Source organism: Ovis aries, chromosome 10, assembly GCF_016772045.2.
Source record: "Ovis aries strain OAR_USU_Benz2616 breed Rambouillet chromosome 10, ARS-UI_Ramb_v3.0, whole genome shotgun sequence".
Taxonomy (NCBI): Eukaryota; Metazoa; Chordata; class Mammalia; order Artiodactyla; family Bovidae; genus Ovis; species Ovis aries.
In genome coordinates, this window is record NC_056063.1 from 33,437,619 (window position 1) to 33,463,375 (window position 25,757).

The following is a 25,757-nucleotide window of genomic DNA, read 5'->3' on the forward strand; positions in this document are numbered from 1 at the left end:
GAATTTTATAGAACAGATGACAGACTGGTCAAATGCCCTACAATGTCTAACCTCATTTTTTAACTATGTATTTTATTACAGAGTAATACTTCAATGAGAAACGTAATTAAACAAGAGTCAGCAGTATCTCCAGACACTGATTTCTCAAATGTCACCCAACTATCCATCCCACTTAAAAGTACTTGTGAATACATGCAGCACACACAGGATCAAGTTCTCAACTCCCTATCTTTGCAGATACCAGTACTGCGTTACTGCTGCATATAAGCACTGAAACATATTTCAAATTAGTTAGAATTACTATCTTCTTCCTTAGAGTCCATTTTAAGTTATTTTAGAAAGACACCTCAGCAAATCTAAGAAAAATATTGAATATATAGCTCCTTCCCTTTCCAATATTGAGGATACTGAAGTATTTATAAATATGGCTTCCCCCCAACCCAGGTAACTTCAGCTTTATGAATGGTTTCATTTTTTTAAGCACTAATACAGTTCTGAACATATCCTCCCATCTAAATTGTTGAAAAAAGCAATTATTTTAAACGTTAAACAGCAGCTTAACCAAACTAAGAGTGACATTCAAGTAAACCTACTTGTTTATAATAAAATCTAAAGATTATATAAGCTTTGACGTCCTTTCCAGCGTTTTCCTATAGTGTCAAAGGTGAGAAAGACAACATCCGTTTTTACAAGAGGAAAACTAGGAGTTAATAGATTATATTTCTCATCTAAGAAATGTCTTCTCTTTTGTCAACATTACAAGACATTCATCTAGTGACAAAGGAAAAATGAACAGTTCACTTGCCGGTTTAGGAAACTAAATTGGGAGCATTACCAGTCATAGACTTAATTAAGTTATTTCTAGGTAAGAACATTTAAAGCAAATAGACTATTTAAAGTTCCTTGTCAACTGCTAAAGTGGGGGGGAGGGGGGGTCTGAATAAGACACCCCTATTTTTCATTCGCCTTTCTCCCCACCACCTACCCTGCACCAAACCCCCATTGTTCTAGGTAAAACTCGCAGCTAATGATAGCGAAACAGCAACTGCTACGTTTCTGCCGCAGGTGATCGATCACCAGGAGGAACTCTTCACAACCACCCTGACTTGCTGCTTTCTTCCCCACAAATAAAACCCAAATGGGGTCTTAAATCCATCACCAACCTGTGCGGGGGAAAGGATCCCAGCTTCCCTTCCGGGCTGATGGATGTCGGTCCGGAGGCGGGTGAAGGGTCCCCTAATAAATCGACCCCTCCCTCCAAGATCATTTAAGCTGACGTTTTATAAGGAACATTTAAAGAAATCTGGCACCGAAGCCCTTGAAAAGTACAGAGCCCGTGGATCAGACGCTCCTCCTGCTGACAAGCGGCGCCCGGAGACCACAGGAGCGGCTCGCGGGGTGGGGGTAGGGGTCTCGCGCGGGCTTGGCCCCCCTCGGGCACCACGTCCTCCCGGAGCCCGGCCCGCGGGGGCTGCCCACCTGCCTGCCGACACTCACCCATCCTTCCGCTTGGCTTTGTAGACGTGACCGTAAGTGCCTCGGCCAACTTTGCAGCCCTCGTATTCAAACAGGTCCTCGACCCGCTCCCGCTCGCTGCTCAGCTTCACTTTAAAGTCATAGTCCATTGTCACGGCCGGCGGGGCCGGGGAGCTGGGGTCGCGGCGCCGCGGCGCGGGGGCGGGGGCCCTCCGGGAGGCTCCGGCAGCCGCGGCCCCCGGGAAGCCGCCCGCTCTACGCCCGGCGGCCGCAGCGCCGGCTCGGCCGCGGCGGCAGGAGCAAGAGGAGGCCCCGCGAGGGCGCCGGGGACATCCAGCGGGGCGGCGGGGCGGGGGCCGGCCGGGGTGGGCTGGGGGGACACACGCCGAGGAACCCGGGGGCGCAGGAGGGCGAGGGACGAGGGCTGGGGGTGGGGAGCGCGGTCGCTGCCCTTGTCCCCGCGGGCTCCGGGGCTCTGGCTCCTGCGCTCCGGCCGCGCGCTCGGCCCCCGCGGCGGGCGGCGGCGGCGGCGGCGCAGCGGGCTCTCCCTCGGGCGCTCGCGCCTAGCCGCGGTAACACACGCTCACGCTCGCTCCCTCACTCGCTCTCTCCCTCGCTCGCTCTCCCGTCCACTCAGACAGAAAGGCAGCGCCGCACAACAGCCGGCACCTCCTCAGAGAGCGGAGGGCGGGGACTCGCAGAACGCGGCCGCGCTGTCGCAAAAACGTCGCGAAGACCCTGGCCACTCGGCTTTCCCCGCCGCCCGCGCCGCGCGCCGCTCCAACCGAGCCTCGCTCCCCCGGGGGGCGCGTGAACCCAGCGCCGTAGGCGCTGCCCAGAGCAGCCGCCAACAGCACCACGTGGGCCGTCCCGGTGGCAGCCGGGGCTCCAGACTACAGCACCCAGAATGCACCGGCCGCCTCGGTGGCCGCCCCGCCTTCGGCTCCGCCCCCCGCGAGGTGGGGAGGTGGGAGCGATGCACGATGGGATTCGTAGTCCAGAAAGAGGGGAGTCCTTTCGATGACCACTTGGGAAATTTTTTTTATTTTAACAGCGTTGTCGCTAAAGTCAGATTTGGGCCAGAAACTTAACTAGAGAAATTTAAGCGTGAGGGAGTCTATTCTGTGTTAGAATCACATTTTGTGCCACTTCCGAACTCCAGAGTTTGAAGGGCACTATCGTTATCGAAAAACATAAATCTAATTATTGATCAACGGCTCACAGAGTATCACTCGGGGAATCTTGTAGGTCACGGTCTAATAAGGGCTGCACAGTGACAGCAACGTGCTAACACGCATTACAAATATCAGTAAAAGGGAGTCAGTTGGGAGTGGCCACGCTGCCTCTGGAGAGTGGCACCCTTGTGACAGAGGACTATCCTTTCAGAGGAGATGTTACTTTGAGTACGGCCTTTTGCACCACTGCTCCTAAGAATTGCCATTTTTAGCCATGATTACAGCAATGGGTCTAAATCCATAAAAACTGTTCATAATGTTAAGGGAGGAAAGGTGTCTGCTGGAGGAGTCTTGGTATCTTTATCGTTTTTTAAAAAAACATTTGGCTGCACCAGGTCTTAGTTGTGGCACTCAGGATCTTTAGTTGCAACATATGGGGTCTAATTCCCTGACCAGGGATGGAACCTGCGACCCCTGCATTGGGAGTGTGGAGTCTTAGCCACTGGACCAACAAGGAAGTCCCAGTGCTGATACATTGATAATAATACCTCATTTTGTTTTATCCCCCTTATTTAGATGACTATTTTTCATTATTTTATTTTATATTAATTTTATGTTTATATTTATTTTACTTTTCCCAACTGCTACCATTTTCATGAAAGTTCCCCACGTTGTCTCTCCACTTTTAACATCCTACCAATTTTTTCACCTTTCCCATGGTATTCATCAAATCGTGTTCTTTTATTTCCTCTTCCTTGCTAGATTATTAATTCCTATAGGAAGTCATATTTGCATCTTCCCTGATGCCTAGTATCATGGCTTGATTTTGGTGTGCAGCAATGGCACCCCACTCCAGTAATCTTGTCTGGAAAATCCCATGGACAGAGGAGCCTGATAGGCTTCAGTCCATGGGGTTGCTAAGAGTTGGACACGACTGAGCAACTTCACTTTCGCTTTTCACTTTCATGCGTTGGAGAAGGAAATGGCAACCCACTCCAGTGTTCTTGCCTGGAGAATCCCAGGGACGGGGGAGCCTGGTGGGCTGCCGTCTGTGGGGTCGCACAGAGTCGGACATGACTGAAGTGATTTTGCAGCAAACGTGTTGAGTTAATAAGTAAGGACGTTTGTGTCAAAAACATCTATGTTCATGGGATTCTCCAGCCCAGAATACTGGAGTGGGTAGTTTGTCCCTTCTTCAGCGTATCTTCCCGACCCAGGAATCAAACAGAGGTCTCCTGCATTGCAGGCAGATTCTTTACCAACTGAGCTATCAGGGAAACCAGAAACATGTGTTGAATTAATGAGTAAGGACATTTGTATCAACAATATCTATGTACAAATGATGACCATGATACCATTTTATGAAAAATTCTCAGAAGGGCTCTGAAACAAATTTCCCAGGAGAAAAGAGTGACTTCCCCATTGGTTTAAACAAAGTTGTTTTTCCTAGTACATCAAATACTATTTAGCGTTTAAGTATACTGACTGGTCAGGGGGCCTGGGTTTGAATCTTGATGTACCACTTATTAGCAGTGTGTCCTTGGTCCCTGAATTTCTTTCTTTGCAAAATGGAGATATGAAAAACCTCAGTGACTTCCCTAGTGGTCCAGTGGTTAAGACTCCAGCTTTCACTGCAGGGGGATCAGGTTCAATCCTTGAATGGGGCATTAAGATCTCACATGACTCACAGCGTGGCCAAAAAGTTAAAAAAAGACCTCAGCTTAGAGTAAGTGCTCCAGAAAGGTAAGCATTCATGAGTGGGATGTTAAATGTTTCTATTCAGTGATGTAAATTGGAGGATTTCTAGCAGGACTGTTCCTTTGCATAAAGAATTTAATTTTTTTCCAAAATACAAATTTAGAATAGACTCTTCCTGAAGCTTATACATTTTGTATTTCTCGAATGATGTGGTTTTTTTGTCCAAGTATTTACTCATAGATCCTGAGAAACCAAACCATGATGCTAGAGAAAAGGTTGTGAAGAAGCTTGGGACTGGGCTTGCCCCCACCCTTGCCCTGTACCCACTTCCCACATCCCCTACACATGATATTCCTGAATCCTGAAGGTCCCCAACTTCTTCAAATGACTTTTGACTACTGTTATGACTTCATCCACTTTATGGATGAAGATAAGACAGACATCCCTGTGAAGAAACTGAATTTGTTTTTTTAAATAATTTTATTTATATATTTTACTTTTGGCTGTGTGGGTTCTCCATTGCTGTGCCGTCTTTTCTCTGGTTGTGGTGAATGGGGGTTGCTCACTAGTTGCGGTACCCGGGCTTCTCATTGCAGTGGCTTCTCTTGTTGTGGAGCACGGGCTCTCAAGTTGGAGCTTCAGTAGTTTCTATGCACGGGCTTAGTTGCTCCTTCGATCCCCTGGGATCTTATCAGATCAGGGATCAAACCAGCATTGCTAGGTGGATTCTTTACCACTGAGCCACCAGGGAAGCTCCTGAGTTTTGTTTTGTTTTCATAAAAATAGTTTAGATTTAAGAGGTACAGCATGATGTTTTGATATACATGTACATGGTGAAATGACTCCTGTAGTCAAGCTAGCCATGTTTCTACTGTGAGTAATCCCAGGGTAGAAAAGGAAGGCCGCCTTGGACCAGGATAGAGAAAGGCTTGCTTTTCTCTTTGCAGCTATGGTGTGAGTTAAAGGTCTGGACTCTAGGCTGGGGGCACACAGGGGTGTGAAGCGAGCTGGCCCCTTAGCAGAGCCTCAGGATAGGGAGCAAAGGAAGAGAGAGTCACTAGGGCCTCTGAGGGGAGCTTGGCTAATGTGTCAAGAGCAGTAATAGCTAATATCCAGCTTGAGGTTTTTCTTTTCTGTGTGGTAATTCCCTTCTATCATCCCTAAGACATAAGCCGGTCTTACCTCTGGAGCCTGTGTCCAGGCTTGGAGGAAAGGAAGAGGCAGCAGCTGGAACCTCAATTACAGGAGCGAAGAAGTGACCCACAGAGCCAAAGCAGTGCGCTGGGAAGCCCTTAGGGCTCATGCTTGTATTCCAAAAACTTGAGGGAGGGATCAGAGAAATCAGCTTCAGATTTAACTGTTGTTTGACTGAACTGAACATATCAGGGACCTAAGGGCTCCCATTTCGGTTTGATTTCAGCCTCGGGTCATCCTGATGTCATGTCTCATGGCACCATGATGACTTCCAGTGACACTAGAGCATCTGTGGCCCTCGTTGGTCCATGTTTCAGACAACACACAAACCACACTCGTGCTTCTTGTCTTAAAATGTGGTTCTTTATATTCTAAATTTAACATCTCCAGTCTAAACATGCCTCTCAAACACCAGCCCCACATTTCTACTGCCTCCTGTTCAGCCTCAGGGGATAATGTGCTGTCATCTCAAACTTAGAATTTCTGAAACTGAGCATACCATACGATGCCCTGAACCTCCCAATTCCCCAGCACGGCGGTGCCCATAGACAGACGTTCTGTTGTTTTCCTGCCAACTCTCTGATCTCAGGCCTTCATTTGCTGTTCACTGTCCTTCGTGCTCATGCCAAGTATGCTTTTGTCTCATTCTCAAAGGCTGGATGCTTCCTCATACCATCTCTGACCTTTACAGGCCTACCCATCCTCCAAGGTACAGCTCAAATGCCTAAGTCAGTCATGCAGCCTTTCCTGGTTCTGGCAACTGAATATGACCTTTCTCTCCCATGAACTCCTACCCCAGCCCTGGTACGATAGCACTTGTTTTGTAACTCACATATAAACATCATGGCTCCCTCATATGCGTGCATGCTAAGTTGCATCAGTCATGTCCGATTCTTTGCGACCCCATGGACTATAGCCTGCTAGGCTCCTCTGTCCATGCAATTCTCCAGGCAAGAATACTAGAGTGGGTTGTTCTGTTCTGTAAGATCTGGGGGATCTTACAGACCCAAGGATTGAACCTGGGTTTCCTGCATTGCAGGCAGACTCTTTACTGCCTGAACCACCAGGAAAGCCCGGCTACCTTATATGGTAGTAATTTATTTTGCTGTTGTTGTTTAGTCCCTCAGTTGTGTCTGACTCGTGCAACCCCATGGATTGTATAGCCCACCAGACTCCTCTGTCCATTGAATTTCCCAGCCAAGAATACAGGAGTGGGTTGCCATTTTCTTCTCCGGGGATCTTCCTGACCCAGGGATTAAACTCGAGTCTCCTGCTTGACAGGCACATTCTTTACCACTGAGCCACCAGAAAAGCCCAGCCATTTATTTGATGTACTTAAAATAAAAAAATCTTTCCTTTAATGAACACCTTAATGACCAAGTCACTAACTTATCTTAGGCCTCCACACAGTGCCCAGGACATAGTTTGCATAATTATAAAGAATTAGAATGTGCTGCATTGGCTTGGTTTCTATAAAGATTTAAATGAACCTTAATAATAATATAAAGGGGGGGGCAAGTCATTTTAAAATGTTTGACATTTTTCCCAGCCTTTCCTCTGAGCATGTGCTTTTTGCAGCAAAAGGATTTGGTGCTTTATGATATATGAACGTAAACGTCTTACTAAGTCTTCTCAGCATTGATCACTTGTCTCTGCAGCTTTTAATTCCATTTTCTCAGTCAGTATCTCAATTCCAGTTCTAAGTGATTTAAATGTAAAATATCTACTCTCCCATTCTACAGGTTGAGTGTTCGTTACCTTTATCATCAAAAAGCACAAATTAAGCATCTATATTTGAGTGTAATGTTAGACATGAGAAATAGCAGGTTCAATCTGTCTAGTCTTTTATAATTTTTCAAAGAAAATACTGATGCAAAAAGTTTCTCGACTCTATAAGCATCTCGAATTTAATTTAGACCCTAGAGATCACCAGAACAACAACAACAAAAAACTTTCAAAAATAACTTTCTTCCCTTAATCATGTGAGTGTCATTTGCTCTTACAGAGTCATTTCCTCCACATGACTGGACACATGACCACTAACAGTCCCTGAATTTGATGTAAGATGCCTGTCATTAGAGAAGAATCAGCTCTGCTTCTCAATTCCAGTTCTAAAAATCCCAGGAAAGACACTGGACCAGCTGGATCAGGAGCCCGCTTTGGACCAGTGAAGTGTGGCCGTGGAGGCAGGCTTATATAAGAATACAGTGCTCCTTCATTCAGAGGGATGAGGAAGATGGGGGGAAAAGAGCTCACAGGAGAAGGGGGCACGCTGTAAGTAAGTACCATGAACAAATGGAATAGGGCAATAAGGTGGAAAGTGGGCCCAGGAGGAGATTGCTTAGATCAGGTCAATGGCCAGAGACTCTCTGAGGTGATGCTTAAGGGGAGACCTGAGTGATGAGGAGCAAAAGCTGCCAAGGGGAGGGAGGCAGAGTGGCCCAAATGGATGGATCTGAGGGACAGCAAGTGCAAAGACCTTGAGCCAGGAGCCAAGGAACAGAAAGAAGGCTGTGTGATAGGAGTGTCATGAGGGGAGAGGTTGTGTGAGATGAGGACAATGAGGTAGGCAGGGGCAAGCCTATACAGAACCTTTGGTAGTCGCTCAGTTGTGTCCGACTCAACTCTTTGTAACCCCATGAACTGTAGCTCACCAGGCTCCTCCGTCCATGGGATTCTCCAGGCAAGAATCCTGGAGTGGGTTGCCATTCCTTCTCCAGGGGACCTTCCTGACCCAGGGATGGAACTTGGGTCTACCTGTATTGCAGGCAGATTCTTTACCAACTGAGCCACCAGGGAGGCCTTTTAGGCCATAGGTTTTATTTTGGAGCAACTGGAGGGTTGCAAGCAGATTAGTGACCAGGTGTCTTTACTTTGAAAAGAACAACTTGGCTGCTATGTTAAGAATGGATTGTAGAAGTCAAGACTGAGAGACAGATATATGGATAGATAGGCAGGCAAGTAGATAGATAGATAGATAGATAGATAGATAGATAGATAGATAGATAGATAGATCGGGGACTTGCTGATCGTTGGAAGGGATGTAAAGAAAAAGGAATCAAGATGACTCCTGAAGATGTTGCCGCTTACTGGGATGGGGGAAGACTCTGAAAGAGACAAGTTTAGAGGAAAAATTAAGAACTCCATTTTGGACATGTCAAATAGGAGATGTTGCAGAAATATAAGTGAACATTCCTAGTGGGAAGGGGGATATGGGAGACTAACGCTAAAAAGAGATCATAGATATAAAAGTTTGGAAATCATCCGCTGTACAAATTGACTCGATCACCTGCAAAGTGTTACACTGAGAACAGAGCAGATCCCTGAGCACCTCCAACATTCCACGGCTGGGTAGAGGAGGAGCCAGAAAGGGAGACTGAGAGGAGGCAGCCAGAGGGTTATTTGGGGGAATCAAGGGGAGTGATGTCACAAAAGACAAAGGAAGAACAAGTTTTGGAAAGAAGGGAATGGTCGATAGTGTTGGATGTTGCCAAGAAGTAAAGCAAGATAAGGAGTATAATGTTTAATTTACACAGTGTTTCTCAACCTCTTTTAAAATTACCACCCCCCCCCTCCAAGGAATATTTTTAGACATTTTGCTTCCTAACTGTCCACCCTTATGAAATGTTAACACCACAGATAAACACTGTATATCTGTTTACCATGGCACTTTGAGGACCACAAGCCATTGTAATAGCTAAGAATTTTGGGGCCTCTTAAGAGCCAATTTTTTGGGGGGTCCCCACTACAAGCATGTGACTTATCTATATAGATTGTTTTGGATAATAAGTACAGTTTTGGTGGTAAGATGGGGGCAAAGCCGGTCTACATTGAGTAGAAGAGTTAAGTTTGGAGTAAGGAAATGGAACAGAGTGTAGATGCTTTTATAGCAGAATGGTTAGGAGAACTGACTTTAGCCACGAAATCCGGCTTTTGTATCCAGACCTGAAATCAGGCACCTTGTTTTTCACTTCCTTGTGCCTTTGTTTTCTCAGCTGAGAAATTGGAATTATAGTAGTAACTACCTCCTGAGGCAGTTGTCATGGTTAAGGTACTCAGTAATATATGTATTTAGAATGGTGCCTAGCTATGGTAAGTGTTTGTGTATGTTAGCTATTATTAGTCTCGTTCAGGAGGTTAGGTGTGAAAGGGAGATGAATAGAGCCTACTGCATCAGGGCTAAAACTGGGAGTGAACATAAGATTGAAGGAAGCTTTGTTAGTTGCAAGAGGCTGGAGGTATTTCCTTAATTCAATGGAACCAGTTATAAGGGATTAATGAGAATGATGAATAGTTGTGGACCCCTAAACTAGTGAAAGAGACTGGACCAGAGAGGGGAGACTTGTGCTTGAACATTTCCTCTGTGGTTAAAAGGTAGGAGGAGAAAAGGACACAAACTATTGTCACAGATCTCCTGCTGCCCTACAGTCAACCCCAAAACACAGTGGTGTGAAACAGAAATTGATTGTTTCTCACCTTTCTGGGGGTTGGCTGGGCTCAGCAGTCCAGTCTCACACTTTCCTACATCATCTGGGAGAGCTCTTAAATGGCAGAGGTTAAAGTGTTAAGGTCTCTTGAGGCTGGGGCTCTGGAACTTACATGGCATCACTTCTACCACATTCTGTTGGTGAAAGCAAGACTCAAGATAAGCCCAGTTTCAAAGACTGGGCAAGGAGACCTCACCTCTTGTGAGTAGGAAGTGCAAAAATCATCCATGCCTTTCTGTCTACCCAGTTCAGTTCAGTTGCTCAGTCGTGTCTGACTCTTTGCAACCCCATGAATCGCAGCACGCCAGGCCTCCCTGTCCATCACCAACTCCCGGAGTCCACTCAAACTCGTGTCCATCGAGTCGGTGATGCCATCCAGCCGTCCCATCCTCTGTTGTCCCCTTCTCCTCCTGCCCACAATCCCTCCCAGCATCAGGGTCTTTTCCAATGAGTCAAATCTCCGCATGAGGTGGCCAAAGTATTGGAGTATCAGCTTCAGCATCAGTCCTTCCAATGAATATCCAGGACTGATTTCCTTCAGGATGGACTGGTTGGATCTCCTTGCAGTCCAAGGGACCCTCAAGAGTCTTCTCCAACCAGGCATGGATATATATGACTCTGTAGATTTGGTGAAAGTAGTTCTGTTTCAGATGGCTTTGGTTTTCTCTATATGGTAAACGTTTGCCGGCTGTGAATGAGCAGACAGGTGTGGAAGGAGAGAAAGCAATGAGTTCATACCTGAAAAGACTGCAGGTTGAAAACAACCTTTGGGCGGAATCAGAGAGATAGCTGGCAGACCGTCCTAGGACTTCCAGCCAATGTCAAGGGCCCATCTGCAGGTGCAGCCATGCAGCGTATCAGTATCCGTCTGCCCTGCTGTGAGGTTTTTGACACCAGCACTCAACAGCCCAGGTGGAGACCAGACAAAGACAGATGTTGGATTCACTGGATTAGGGCCCTGCCAGCTGGGTAGGATGAAAAGATGAGGGGTGGCAAGTGAGGATTATTGGCAGCAGTGAGTGAAAAGGACAGACCATGACATTTAAGCTGGGTCAGGAGGGAAATGAAGACAGGATTTCCCCTGTTTATAACATTAGCTTGATGTTTTTAATTTAATGTTTTGCAGAATAATTTTTAAAATGCCTACACTCATCCCTTGCTTCATTAATGTCTATGTATGGTGACAAGACCCTTCCATCAAATACCTACTAAGTAAAAGAGACAGCTGAAAAAATACATATAACAGGTTAAAAAATTACTTTTCTTAGCTAAGAGATTCCCAATACAGTGACCAGTAAGAATGTCCCAAACTGAAAATTTCTCCCATTTGTTGATGATGAATTCTGCTCTCGTGTTCTGTAACTATCAAAGAAAATTTACCTCTTTAAATTGATATTCAGGAATATAATATTGTCCTTTTATCCCTCTGCTGGACACCTTTTTTCTTGAATAAGCATATGACTTTAATTTTCATTTCAAAGTATATTTTGCTACACCACAGTGTAGCAAGTAATCTATAGGAACACCATTTAGTTTCATGTCAGTTTTTCAAGGTTTAACATCTTACTCTGACTTTTCATTCCAATATGTTTCACCCTCCACATAGCTGGACTATGCTACTCAGAAAAGCCCAGTCATTTCTGGCTGGTTCCTGTCTAATCATGAGTCTCCTGTGAGCCACAGAGCTCTCTTTCTATCGAACACAAACATGATTAGGTCACCTTTGCAACCACCTGATACTTGATATGTAAGGTTATTTGTTTCCATGCAGCTCCATGCTCAGAAACTCTGGGGCTTTTTCACCCTTCATAACCCTTCCCCTTACTAGCCCAAGGTCAAGTAAGTTCCATCAGATGATTGTCCTTCTTGCTCTGAAAACCTACATTCCTTTTTAAAACGCTATTTTATTTACATCATTACTCTGCTCAGAAATCTTCAAGGATCCTGTGTGACCTTTCACCGCCTACAGCCTAGCTCCTTTATCTAATATTCCTGCCTTTATTTACTTTAGCCTGACATGATGAAAACACCTCAAGGCAGCTTTCAGTGGATACGTTAGAATTAGATGCATTAGCTCCACATAGCTACATTTCCCACAGTCTGAGTTCTTCCAAGTCTCCACTACGGTTCCTAACCAGTTTCTCCTATGCTGCTTTCCATCCAGTTAAACAGTGGTTTTTGACCTTGGGTGTCCATTGAAAATACCTGGTGAATCACTCTAGCAATTCTGGTGTAATTGATCTGGGCTGCAACTGAGCACTGGGATTTTTAAAGCTCCCTGGTGATACTAATGGGCATTCAAGGCTGAGAATTGCTACATAGGACACGTTTATTGATTCTCTCTAAAACAATCACTATTCCCCTCCTTCCCTCATCCACACTCCCCTTTCTTCTTTACTTCTCTAAATCCTGTCACCTCTTTGAGATTCAACTCAGGTATTGCTGGGATCTTAACTCATTATCCAAAGCCAATACCTTCCCAAAGTAATGCCCTTTTATTGTTGTTGTTTAGTTGCTAATTCATGTCTGACTCTTTGTGACCCCATGAACTGGATTTTAAATTTCAATTAAGGTTGTCATTGTAAGAAGCCAAAATCATTTAAACATTTTCAGTACATAAAACATACAGAAGATCCTTTTAATGATACAGTTTTAATTTTTTTATACCTTTTTATTCCTAATTGTAAAAAGTCTTGGAGTTAAGAGACACACACAACCTAGATGCCCATCGACAGATGAATGGATAAAGAAAGAGGTTGTGGTACATATACACAATGGAATATTACTCATCCATTAAAAGGAACACATTTGAGTCAGTTCTGATGAGGTGGATGAACCTAGAACCTATTATACAGAGTGAAGTGAGCCAGAAACAAAGATAAATATCGTATTCTAACGCACATATATGGAATCTAGAAAATGGTTCTGAAGAATTTATTTACAGGGCAGCAATGGAGAAACAGACATAGAGAATAGACTTATGGACATGGGGAGAGGGGAGGAGAGGATGAGATGTATGGAAAGAATACCATGGAAACTTACATTACCATATGTAAAATAGCCAATGGGAATTTGCTGTATGACTCCAGAAACTCAAACAGGGGCTCTGTATCAACTTAGAGGGGTGGGATGGGGAGGGAAATGGGAGGGAGATTCAAAAGGGAGGGGATATATGTATACCTATGGCTGATTCATGTTGACATTTGACAGAAAACAACAAAATTCTGTAAAGCAGTTATCCTTCAATAAAAAAAATAAATTAAAAAACAGACACAAAAAAGGCCAGGTACTACTACAGTAAATGAGATTAATTAGGGTTAGGGTTTTGGCACATTATGAGACCTAGAAATACAGATATCCAGAGTGATCCATCTCTCTGTCCCAGTTATCATAACTAGAACCCTTGAGGAGTCACTTTATCTTGGGCTACAAAACTGAAGCAAGATACTAGATTCAGGTTCGGTACATTACCTGACTATCTGTCCACAGAAATCTGTAGAAATTTCCACATGGTAAATTACATGGTTAGACTTTATATTTTTTTATTCCTTGGGTAGGGAGTATTATACTCATTAAAACTCATATAGATACTAGAAATGATTTCTGCTTGAATTTTAGATGTCTCACGTGTGATTTTTTCAAACTTGTACTCACAGTTCTTGAGGTCATTGCACTAACATGCATTAATCCTGTTTGTAAAAAGTTTGCATTCTGTTTTTAGTCATGCTGCACAGCATGCAGAATTGTAGTTCCCCAAGAAGGGATCGAACCTGTGCACCCTACAGTGGAAGCGTGGAGATCTAACCACTGGTCTCCCAGGGAAATCTCAAAAGTGCATTTTTCTCTGCTCATTCATGCAGTTGTCTGGCGGGCATGTTATGCCAGGCCCTGTGCTGAGTTCTGGGACTATAAAAATGAATGAAACCATTTGTTCAAAGGAAGGAGTTTGGACCTTAGATAGAAGAGACCTATAAATGAACAGAAAATCACATCATTGTAGGAACTTGCTCAGTGGCTGTCTTTTTCAATTGAAAAGGAGGGCAAGAGGCCTGGTTGGTCTCATTTTCTGCTGTTATCACTAGCACCTAATTCCTAGCGGCACCCAGTAAATATTTGTTATCCTTGGAGAAGGAAATGGCAACCCACTTCGTATTCTTGCTTGGAAATCCCCACGGACAGAGGAGCCTGGTGGGCTACAGTCCATGGGGTGGCAAAGAGTCCGATGAGACTTAGGGATTGAACAGCAAAATGAGTAAATACTAAAACAGAGGAAGTAAATACTAACACACAGGAAGCTATGGGTGCCCCCATAGAAAGGACATGGGCCTAGTTTTATGTGTGTCTGGAGGTTGGCATTACAGTGTCAAGTCAGAGGTATCAGAGAAAAAACCCTTTGACCATGAGATATGAAATGAGTCCTGGGAGATAAAGGAAAGGTAAAAGTAGGGTTGGGGTTGCCTAGGAGTTCCCAGACACCAAGAAGAGTCCAGTCTGTAGCAGTACGCGGCAGAGATGACAGTGAAGGGGCTTGCAGGCGGCATCATTTATACATTTCCATTTTTAGTCTCTATAACTATGCCAATTAAAAAGCAAACCAACAAACGTCCGTAGACCCCTACGACACTGATAGCTCATGGATTCCCAAGCTCACACCGGCTTGTTACCCAGGAGCTCAGCGTGATGGCGGGGATCGACTAGCGGCTTCCCAGTTAAGGCCATGAATGAATGAATGAAGAATCACAGTACTGTGAGCACCGGCGCAATGACTGAGTCCTCTGGACCATAGGGAAGTCAGGGAGCCCCTACCAGACTGAGCGGGGACTCAAGGGTTTAACGAGTGGTGTGAGACGAGTCTGGAAAGCGTCACATCTCAGAAATGAAACCAGAGGCACGACTGTGGGGAGAGTTTCAACGCACTTTCCTAGCGGAAGGTGAAGCAACAGGAGTAAAAGCACTCGAGAGTTGACGAGGGCTGGCAATTTCCGACGAGCGATACGGGAAAGCGGCTGGGTGTTGAGCTACGCGGTACCCAGGCGATCCAGGGATAGGAGCCGACAGCTGGGCTTCACGCCAACCGGGGAGGGCGGCCCGGAGACCGCCAGCGCTGAGGGCCGGAACGCTGGACGCCGCCTCCCGGGCCCCGCCGGACACGGTTTCCGGTCGCACCGGCGTGCGCCCGACAGCGGTGGACGAGCATCTCCAGTCGCGCAGGGGGCGCGGCCCGGCCGTCCCGCCTCCAGAGCCTTGCTGGACTGTCCCGCGGCACAGCAGGAGGCCTCTCCTCAGCACACGCCCACAGAGGGCAGCGGCCTCCAGAGGCGCGGATGCGAACCCCGCCCGTCGTCGGGGTCACTGCCTCCGGGACGCACGCTTCTCCTCTCCTGGCAGCTGGAGGGAAGCGGACCGAACGCGGGCGAGGTGAGGTCCTAGGAACTCTCCAGGCCTCCCGCGAACTTCCGGGAGACGCGGCCCGCCCCCCACTCCCGCCCCCTGCGGCACCGCCCCGAGCCCCGCCTCTTCCCTGATTGGCTACCCGCGCGTCCGCTGCACCGCGCTGGCCGGTGATTGGCGCTGAGGCGCAGTCTGTCAGCCGCCTCCCTTGGGAATCTGGGTCGCTATGGGAAGCGTTCGTTACTCGGGGGCGGCTTGGGAAGAGGTTGGTCGGGCCGCCTGAGCTCGTTTGTTTATTGTTCTGGAGATCCTACCCCCGTCGCGCGCTTCCGTCGCAACGGCCAGGAGAGGAGCCGGTATCGGAGGCGGAGGGCAGGGGTGGCGAGAAAGTGAAGGTTGAGAAGTGAGCCTGAGGCCGACTGTCTCCGAAAGCGAGCGGGGTGGGAAGGAAGGGCCCTGAGAGAGGAACTGTCACTCTGGGAGAGGCCTAGTTTCTGCTACGGGGGAGGGTGGCGGGGGGTTCATGACCTAGTTGTCCGGGCATCTCGTTTTCTAGGTGAGTCTGTCCACAGAATTCACTAGAGATTTTTGCTTCGGCTTTGCAGCCGAGTTTGGAGACGGGTAGCCCGTTTCCTCGCCTTCCCAGAAGCCATTGACTGAATTCATTCACTGTTTTATCGCTTCAGATGAGCAGCCGTCAAAAAAAGCACAGACAATGGAAGGACGGATACCACTGCGTATGTTGTTAAAAGCATGTTGAAAGGAAAATAAGGTATTCACTTGGATTTAATTGTGTTTAATTGTACGAATTACCTTTTTGAGGAGAAGCTCAAAAGTTTTGACTAATACTAATTTAGTTTGGTCTTGTGACAGGTTTGAAATTTTTAAAATCTTTTACTATACAAAAGTCACATTACTGCCGTACCTACCAAATACGCTCTTTGCTAATGATGGGCTAGTCCTGACCATGCTGAACATGAAAAGAAATCGGGAACGTTTGATAATGTTCATTTGCATATGATTACATAGTGCTACAGATCTTTTAAAAATAACGTTATTCCTGTTAAAAAGAAAAAAAAAAAACCCTTGTAATTTAATGTTGGACTGTGTGTGAGATTGGATAGTAGCTAACTCATACAATAAGTTACACTCCTGGGCTAATTTCACTTTGTTTTTAAAGTACCAATTCGTGGTTTGTTACTCAGTTGCTCGGTCATGTCGGACTCTTCTGCGACCCCATGGACTGTAGCTCACCAGGCTCCTCTGTCCATGAGATTTCCCAGGCTAGAATACTGGAGTGGCTTGCCATTTCCTTCTCCAGGGGATCTTCTCGACCCTGGGATCGCACTGGAGTGTCCTGCATTGGCAGGCAGTTCTTTACCACTGAGCCACCGGGGAAGCCCAAAATATCAATAGTTTGCCTGTTAAATACTGAGTCATAGTTATAACAGTTGCTTCATTGGCCACCTAGTCATTTGACCCTCTAGCTTCTATTAAGTTATATGCTGTCTTATACATATCTGTTAGTGACATACTGGAAATTGTCAAGGAATGGTTTATTGCAGCCACATGTATGCATGCTGAGTTGCTTCAGTGATGTCTGACTCTGTGTGACCCTATGGACTGTAGCCCACCAGGCTCTTCTGTCCATGGGATTCTCCAGAACCCACACTCAAGAATACTGGAGTGGGTTGCCATGCCCTCCTCCAGGAGCCTTCCTGACCCAGAGATTGAACCTGTGTCTCCTACATCTCCTGCATTGGCAGGCAGATTCTTTACCACTGGCACCACTCAGGAAGCCCCATTTCAGCCACAGAACACCCAAATTAGCTCTTGCAGTTAGACCTGAGCCCTACCCTGGAAAATTCTGACCTGGATTGGGGGTGAACTCTGGACATCTGTATTCTGGAAAATTTCAAGTGAGTTTGGTATGCATTCCCAGTTGAGAACTGAAGCTTTAACGACTTAGATATGTTTAAGAAATTTTAAGATATTTATGAAATAAATAGTTCTTCCCTTGATTTCCTTATGGTTTAAAAGTAAATTTCTCAGGAATAACATTTCAGGATAATCCAAAAGCAGTGTTTGCCTCAGCAAGGTCAGGAAGTTTCACTGGCACTCAGCAGCCTCTGGACTAACCACTCCAGTCTTAGGAACAAGGTTCTTATAGAGAGGTACAAGAGTTCTGATGTGCTTGCAGGATCCCCAGAGTTGTGCATGTAGTATTGTCTCCTGTGAGGTGTAAGAGAAGTCAACTTCAGGTCTGTTCAGCTAACTTATTTTTACTTCAACAAAATGCAAAGAGGGTAATATTACATTTATGAACTTTATTTTGGGAAGAAAACTCCTACTGGAAATAAATGTAAATGATACCTTCCCAATGCTTATTAAGTAAAGAATGTGCATAATTCAAGGTTAAAATCTGTATGCTAAAATAAAGTATTCAGATATTTGGAATATATTAAACCAACTTTACAGGAGAGTCAAAGAGGTAAAAGTGAGATAATCACTTTGGTTTTCAAGTATGAGAAATGTGTGGTGAAACCAAATCCATTTTGACTTCATGGGCAGCTTTCAGCAAAGCAGTAGGCCCAGTTGTGTTGTATTGCCTAGGAGCTGTTAGTATTGATATTTATTTTACATGTAAGTTTTTCACTGCAAGACTTGGCATACGAAGTATTTGAGTAGTGGGCAGATTTTTAAAATGAAAATGAAAAAAACAAACATGAAGCCATGTGTTTAGTCAGTCCATGACTAATACCTTGAATTTGTGTTTGTTGTTTGAACAGAAAGCCGGGAGTCTCAGCATGAATCGATCTAGATCTCAATCAGATGACGGTGGTGAAGAAACTTCATCCCAAGACCAGCATCACCAAGAAAATGAGAGAAGGTGGCAGCAAGAGCGTCTCCACAGAGAAGAAGCCTATTACCAGTTTATAAACAACCTCAATGATGAAGATTACCGGCTGATGAGAGACCATAATCTTTTAGGCACTCCTGGTAAGGGATAGGTAAAAGAGAAAATACCTTTTTCAGCATTATTAAAAGTTTCAGCATTAGGAGGGGTTTTTACCCCCATCTTCCCTGTTCCAAAATACATTGTACTGTTTTGGTGACTTCAAGAGCTTTGTAACATAACAACATAGAAAAATCACTGGTGTACTTCTTTATGTCATAAGTAGGTTAATATTGGGGCTTCCCTGGTGGCTCAGCAGTAAAGATTCCACCTGCCAATGCAGGAGATTCGCTTTGATCGCTGGTCAGGAAGATCCCCTGGAGGAGGAAATGGCAGCCCACTCCAGTATTCTTTCCTGGGAAATCTCAAGGACAGAGGAGTCTCGTGGGCTACAGTCCACGGGCTTACAAGAGTCAGACATGACTTAGCGACCAAACAAGAATATTGAATATCTAGCACTGTTATACAAGTGTCAAAAAAACCAAGTGGTTCATGTACATGATAGTGTCCAATATTTACATATGTGGTCCTATTTCTCTTAAGTAATATTTGTACAAATACTATTCATTTCAAACCTGATTCTAACTCATGTTACTGTTTATTTATTTACTTGAACTAATAAGTCCTCCAGAGTCAGACTTGCTCCATAATTTTTTTACAAATCAAATTTCACACTGGTTGAAACTTGGAGGTTTGTATGTAATATATTTCTATGTTGCATATTTGCATACTATATAGTGGATTACCCATGTAATGAACTAGGTAAAATTCAAGTAAAGATTTGAAGTTTTCTCTAGAAATATTCCCCTCTTAATTTCTTTTTAACTCTGACAAAAATCCATAGAATTATAGCCTATGGGTTCCTAAGTATATCAACTGGGAGCACTTTATTAATGATTCAAATTAAATCTTATTTTAATTTAAATAAAACATTAATAAATGAAACAACCAAAATGATGTGTATTTGCATCAAGTAAACAGTTTTTACTGTCTTCAGATTACAGAAATGAAAACAGAATGTCTGTCACAGATTGCTGAAGATTAGTCTGACCGTAAGTTTTCATAAAACTTAGTAATTTAAAAATTTGAATTTCAGTGAGCATTTTTCTGTTTTTTAGGAGAAATAACATCAGAAGAATTACAACAGCGGTTAGATGGTGTCAAGGAACAAATAGCATCTCAGCCTGACTTGAGGAATGGGACAAACACCAGAGGTACTATGGACTCCTTTCTATAAGGAACAGGTTTGATTGGAGTAATTGCAGACATGAGCTTCCAGGACCTTGTCTGACGTTGGTTTTTAGTGTTTTTCAGATTTAATGTGATACTCATTCAGGGAGTATTTATGAATTATATGCAAAGGAGTACAGTTTGGCAGTACAGGACAGAGGTTGCATATAAAGATGTCTTATACACCCGTTGCCTTCAGGAGCTCCTGTGTATGAAATAGTATATTAATTGCCAGCAGAATTCTTTTTAATTTTAGAATGTACAGACTAGTTTTTATTTTTAAATTAATATAACTAAGCTTGGCTTTTAAAAAGTTATACAGAGCAACATAGAAAGACTGAGTCAGAAAAACCTGTTTGTTGCTTTGCTGTGTTGTTTTTATGTTTGTTATATCATTTTACTGAACAAACACTAAGTCATAAGTTCTTATAAAAAACAAATTGCTTAAAAAAAATTTCAAACTAAACAGAAGTGTATAGAATTAAAAGTAGAGCCAGCATTAAGGTCTGCCCTACCACTTCCTTCCCCACAAGTATTTGTTAGTAGAAGTTTCACGTATTATATCAAGATCATGGTATAAGTTAGGGTGAAGACTATTAAAAACCCCAGGTGCATTGGCTCGGGAAGATATGTTTACTCCTCTTTCATGTTAACAGTCCAGGGCAGACACACTTTCCTCCATAAAGCCTCCTGGGACCTGCCCAGCCAGCAGAGTGGTTCTACAACTGTGCTGTCCAGTGCAGTAGCTACTGGCCACATGGGCCTATTTAAATTTAATACAATTGAAAACTCAGTTCCTCAGTCATATTAGCCACATTCAGGCGTTTAATAGTCCCATGTGGCCAGTAGCTTCTGTATCAGACAGCACAGAGACAGAGCACCTCCACTGTTGCAGAAAGGTTTACTGGACGTTGACTGCTGCTGCTCCGTGGTGCGGCCTTCATGATCAAGCTAAGTCACCACCACATCTAGGTTCCAACTGACAGTTCTAGGTCCAGAGGGAGGCGCAGGCACCTGCCTGAAAATGAGCTCTCTCACTTCCACTCCAGTTCCATTGATGAGAACTCAGTCCTGTGAACGCCCTGCTTGCCAGGCTGCGCCCAGGACCATCACAGTGCATTTCCAGTGGAAGAAGGGACCACAGATTTTGTGAGATATGAGTTGACCTCTTTCATGCATCATCATCACTGCATCCTAGTAATTAAAGCAGTGGCATTTAGAATGAGTTAATGTTTACCTGCTGTTTACTCATATCTCTTTGCAAATTAAAATGGAAAGTGGAAATTAACTCTTGTTTTCTTTACATTGATATAGACAGATTGTACTCTATGAGTATAGCTGGTAAGACTGGTCCTTTGAGATATGTTTTAATGGAAAATGTACCCATTACAAATGAAATAGCTTATATTTTTAGAATATGGCTAAAGTTGCTTATTTTACTGATAATCAGCAGCTGATTAATAGGTTTAACTTTAATAAAGAACATTTTTTATGAGAGATTGCAGTAATGAAATAAAATCAAAGCAGTCCCATTTAATAGCTGTTTTTGAGTAGAACAGACTTTAAGGGTAAAATCTGTGTAGTTAATACACATTACAATGCCTTTCATTGAATTTTGTACTTTAATAACCCACTGGTTAAAAACAGAAAATGTAAGCTTCCCACAGTAGCACTGTCATAGTCAAAGAAGTCTATCAGGGGTGCAGTTATTTCTAAATTGATTCATTCAGAAGTATTAATTGAGAGTCTGATTTGTACCAAATAGAATAGAGGTTGGGGATTTAACAGTGAACAAAATAAGACAAAACTTGTTTGTCTTCATGCAGCTCACATTCTAAATGAACAGAAAATGTATTTTATTGTATTATATATAATGGCTAACATTTATTGAGTGCTTTCTCACATATTATATCATGCCAGATGTTATGTTAATCATATACCGTGTCTTCTTTTATCCTCATGATAATCCCCTGACATCTATCCTATTATTATATCAAATTTACAGGTAAGGATATAGCCATAGAGAACTGAATTAAATGCTTAAAATTTCCTTTCTTTATATAAAGACATATTATGGTTCTAATATTGTACTCATAAAGCCACAGTTCTTGAGTTATATGTTTTTGGCAGTTTCTAAGAAACAAGATTCTTAAGGTTACCAAAATACCTAGTTGCAAAAAACACTGTTACCTTTCCCAAAAGGATTCTACAAATTCAAGTGAATTATGTATGTTTTCTTGCCATGTTTTATTAATATTACCATATGAATAAAGCAATTTAAATGTACAGTTTTGGTAATGGTTATATTTTTCATTTGCCTTAATATTTTGCCAGTAATAGGCCTATAGAAAGCAAGAGTGAAGATTTCTTCACGCCTCTGCACAAATAGTATTTAAAATTTTATAACGTTAATTCACACTGTGTATTATAGTACACTTGTAGTATACACCTTTCTTTTAGAAAGTTCATTTTCTTTTTGGCTGTTTTTCATTCATTCAAATGCACAGATGTTCCTAAATATAATTTAATTTAATAAAAACTTTATCTTATAAGCTTTCAATGAAAATCCAAAGATGGATTTCAGGAATTGATGTTAAGTTGATTTGGTTTGCTTTCCAGACTCAGGAATCCCTGAAGAGGGTTCGAATGAAGATTCTCTGCTGGAATGGCTGAACACCTTTCTTCGCACAGGAAATGCAACTCGAAGTGGGCAGAATGGGAACCAGACCTGGAGAGCTGTGAGTCGAACCAACCCTCACAGTGGAGAGTTTCGGTTTAGTCTGGAAATCCACATCAACCACGAGAACAGAGGATTTGAAATGGATGGCGAAGACTCTGTGGGCATGCCCTTCTCAGATGTCAGTCAAGATCAGGCTGCAGATGGGCCCCAGAGACCAAGCAGTCCTGTGGCCAGGCGAACCAGGAGCCAGGCTGCGGGGAATCTAAGCCGCCGTGCCCGCATTCCCAGGACACGCCTTGGCTCCGGGGGGCAGAGCTCAGTTGAAGGCTCTCTGTCTCCATTGGGTAGACTAAGAAATAGAATTGGGGGTGCATCTGGCAGTCCTGGACCTGGTGCCCCCCTCACTCATCTCAGCACTCCATCAGGTGGGAGTGAACTCAGGCAGAGGGAGGGGCAGCGGTTTGGAGCAGCCCATGTCTGGGAAAATGGGGCCAGAACCAATGTCACAGTGAGGAATACAAACCAAAGACTAGAGCCCATAAGACTACGGTCTACTTTCAGGAGTCGGAGCCGGTCGCCGATTCAGCGACCGAATGGCACAGTTTACCATAATTCACAGAGAGAGAGCCGGCCTTCCCAGCAGAGCACCAGGCGGTCTGTCAGGAGGAGAGGGGTAACCCGGGTCTTCCTGGAGCAGGACCCAGAAGGCAGAGGGGCTGCGTCCTCACTCTTCTCCAACTCCAGGCTTGTGTCCAGAATCACGGTGGAAGAGGAAGAGGAGGAGCCCAGCAGGCTGCCCGCGGCCGTGCGGCGACACCCGACCATCACCCTGGACCTGCAGGTGAGGAGGATTCGTCCCGGAGAGAGCAGCGACCGCGACAGCATCGCCAACAGGACTCGGTCTCGGGTGGGGCTGGCGGAGAACCGGATCTCCTTGGAGAGAAACAGTGGAGGCTTCCACCGCAGCATCTCACGCCAGGAGCGCTCGGGGATGCGCACCTATGTGAGCACCATCACCGTGCCGCTGCGCAGGGTGTCTGAGCATGAGCTCGCCGAGCCGTCCTCCACGGCGCTGCGATCAATTCTAAGGCAGATCATGACTGGCTTTGGTGAGCTGAGTTCTCTCATGGAGGCTGAGTCAGAGTCAGAGACGCAGAGCGATGGCCCGCACGGGCCAGCGCTGCGCTCAGACGCGGGTCCCCCGGGTGGGGCCGCGGGCCCTCCCGCGGGAGGAGCACCCCGGGGCCGGCTGGCCCGCGTGGAGCTCACCCCACTTCATACCCTAGCCAGCGACCCCGTGGTGGGCCGTCCTGCGCGGAATTCAGGTAACTTAGTGGAGACGGGAACACTACCCATTCTTCGCCTCGCTCACTTCTTCCTGCTTAACGAGGGGGACGATGACGACCCCACGCGTGGTTTAACCAAAGAGCAGATCGACAATCTCTCCACCCGGAACTACGAGCACAGCGGTGCGGACGGCGAGCCGGGCAAGGCCTGCAGTGTGTGCATCAGCGACTACGTGGCCGGAAACAAGCTCAGGCAGTTACCCTGCATGCACGAGTTCCACATCCACTGCATCGACCGTTGGCTCTCAGAGAACTGCACCTGCCCCGTCTGCCGGCAACCTGTCTTAGGGTCCGGCCTAGCCAACAGCGGGTGATGCCCTGAGTTCCTCAGACGCACACCACCGGGGAGCTGTGTTCAGGCATTGTTTTCTTGAATCATTTGTGATGCGCTTACCAGGATGAAAAATAGCAGATGATTATAGTTTGAACTATTTTTTGTGTGTGCTTTTTTAACTTGTTAAAGAGTAAATTTATAGCAAGTTTAAAATGCAAATATTGAATTATTCTAAAGTACAGAATAGTTAATATTTCTAGAACCAAATAACCTTCAAAATATTTTTATTTTGGTAATTTTGTTCATGCTAAGCACTTTTGTATCTGCACAGTTTGGTAGGTTACAAGTCAATATTTGTCCGAAAAGTCCTGCAGGGTTTTGCTTGGACTTTCAGGTCCCATAGGCTTCATACTGTGTCCAGACATTGGTATCTAAATAAGCCTTCCTTTAACTTTTCATTCTAAGGAAAGTGTCTTCATGAAAGAGTCCCTGGCTGAATGTTTGCTTAATGCACTTAAGTTACTTGAAATGTTAAATTTATTATGCAGTACTTAAATTTAATATGTGTATATATAGGTATATAATTTTAAGGTTAAAATATTCAGTCTGAAAACTACTGGTTTGGTTCTTATTTTAAGCTGTTGGGCTATTACTGCATATGGCACAATATTTAATATTTGCAGGATCATCTCGGGGAGGAAGTGGATTAAGATATTTTAAAATAGAGATAATTTATGAAGCGTTTCTGACAATCTGACTTACTAGACAGCAAGCAATATATAACACTGAACAAGTATTTCTTTTTTCAGAAATGGAACATGGACATTTTAGAGCATAGAGGTTATTTGAGTTCTGCCTTTTCGTGACTTTTTTGAAAGTGCAAACCATTTTTTGGATTAAATTAAGTAAAATGTACAACATGCATGGTTTCTCAAATTTAGTTTAAAATCCAAAAAAAAAAAATCTGTAAAGAATCAAATGCATAGATACTATGTTAAGTTCACTTGGAGGCCAAAAAACTCCAAATAAAACGATGACAACAAAAGTAAGAGAATGTAGAATTTATACAAACACAAAGTATGCATTGAAGATCTGTTTCTACCAATAAATATTAAAACATGTCAACTATTTTCTGTTGGTCCACTGTGGTTTATTCACTGAAAGAAATAAATATTTCACATGAGCTGGATGCCAGGCAGTGTTATAGGTGTCAAGGATTCCATAGAGGAGAGACAGAGTCCCTCTCCCCATGGGAAAGACATTTGCTCTTAGAAATGGAAACTCGGTTAATGAGTTACTGTTTGGACTTTCATGTTTGTTCATGTCATTAATAAATGACAGTTTCCTGTGATGACACTGCTTGGACAAAATCACAAGAACAAGCACCTCAAGACCAGTTCTGTGAAATTGAGGTATATCTCAAGACTTAGTTTTTCTTTCCAGTTAGTGAATACATGCATTTTGTTCAGTAAGATACTTGAACAGACGTTGTTAGGGAGAGTATTTCACTCCTGGAGTGAAAGGTTTATGTAAAGGTGGTAACTTTGGAGTAAATGGTTTATATAGGGCTCGAACCCAAGGGAAATGGGACTCGGAAATTGGATCTGAAGACTTTAAATACTAGACTTAAGGACTTTTTACTTTACAGACTTGAGGTGTTTCTTACTAAATTATATTGGTGAAGGGTGAGATCATTTTTCATGTTTTGGGAAAATTGGTGTGGTGCAGAGTGCAGTGGAGTGGGAAAAAATTGGAAGCAAAAAGTCAATAAAGGAACAATTGCTCTAAATTTTTACTATCAATTATCATCATCATCACCAGTTATTATCTAACCCAGGGTAATGGCAGTG

At 44.3% G+C, this 25,757-nt stretch overlaps 2 protein-coding genes across 12 annotated transcripts in view; one reads left to right on the top strand and one right to left on the bottom strand.

Annotated features, from left to right (window-relative positions):
* The window catches only part of CDK8 (cyclin dependent kinase 8), a 78,451-nt gene extending 76,300 nt beyond the window's left edge, over positions 1 to 2,151 (bottom strand). For all 5 annotated transcript variants that reach the window (XM_042254877.1, XM_042254876.1, XM_042254875.1 and 2 more), the window contains exon 1: positions 1,498 to 2,151. In XM_042254877.1, coding sequence (XP_042110811.1) covers positions 1,498 to 1,625 — 128 coding nt within the window. In that variant the 5' untranslated portion in view covers positions 1,626 to 2,151. The remainder of the gene's footprint in view (positions 1 to 1,497) is intronic.
* Positions 2,152 to 7,599: 5,448 nt separating this feature from the next.
* Positions 7,600 to 25,037, top strand: RNF6 (ring finger protein 6). Of its 7 annotated transcripts, none has more exons than XM_042254878.2 (5): positions 7,600 to 7,821; positions 16,108 to 16,193; positions 18,211 to 18,421; positions 19,496 to 19,591; positions 22,227 to 25,037. In XM_042254878.2, the coding sequence occupies exons 3-5, from the start codon at positions 18,229 to 18,231 to the stop codon at positions 23,945 to 23,947; spliced, it is 2,010 nt and encodes a 669-aa protein (XP_042110812.1). In that variant the 5' UTR covers positions 7,600 to 7,821; positions 16,108 to 16,193; positions 18,211 to 18,228; the 3' UTR covers positions 23,948 to 25,037. The 7 variants fall into 7 exon arrangements, with proteins under 7 accessions (XP_042110812.1, XP_042110813.1, XP_027829449.1 ...); XM_042254879.2 differs by having other exon boundaries at positions 7,600 to 7,817; XM_027973648.3 differs by lacking the exon at positions 7,600 to 7,821 and adding an exon at positions 15,212 to 15,448.
* The last annotated feature ends 720 nt before the right edge of the window (positions 25,038 to 25,757 follow it).

Coding starts and splice junctions, on each gene's coding strand:
- RNF6 (XM_042254878.2), top strand. CDS start 18,229: ATGAATCGATCTAGATCTCAATCAGATGACGGTGGTGAAGAAACTTCA. Junction 18,422..19,495: donor TAATCTTTTAGGCACTCCTG/GTAAGGGATAGG, acceptor TCTGTTTTTTAG/GAGAAATAACATCAGAAGAA. Junction 19,592..22,226: donor GAATGGGACAAACACCAGAG/GTACTATGGACT, acceptor TTTGCTTTCCAG/ACTCAGGAATCCCTGAAGAG.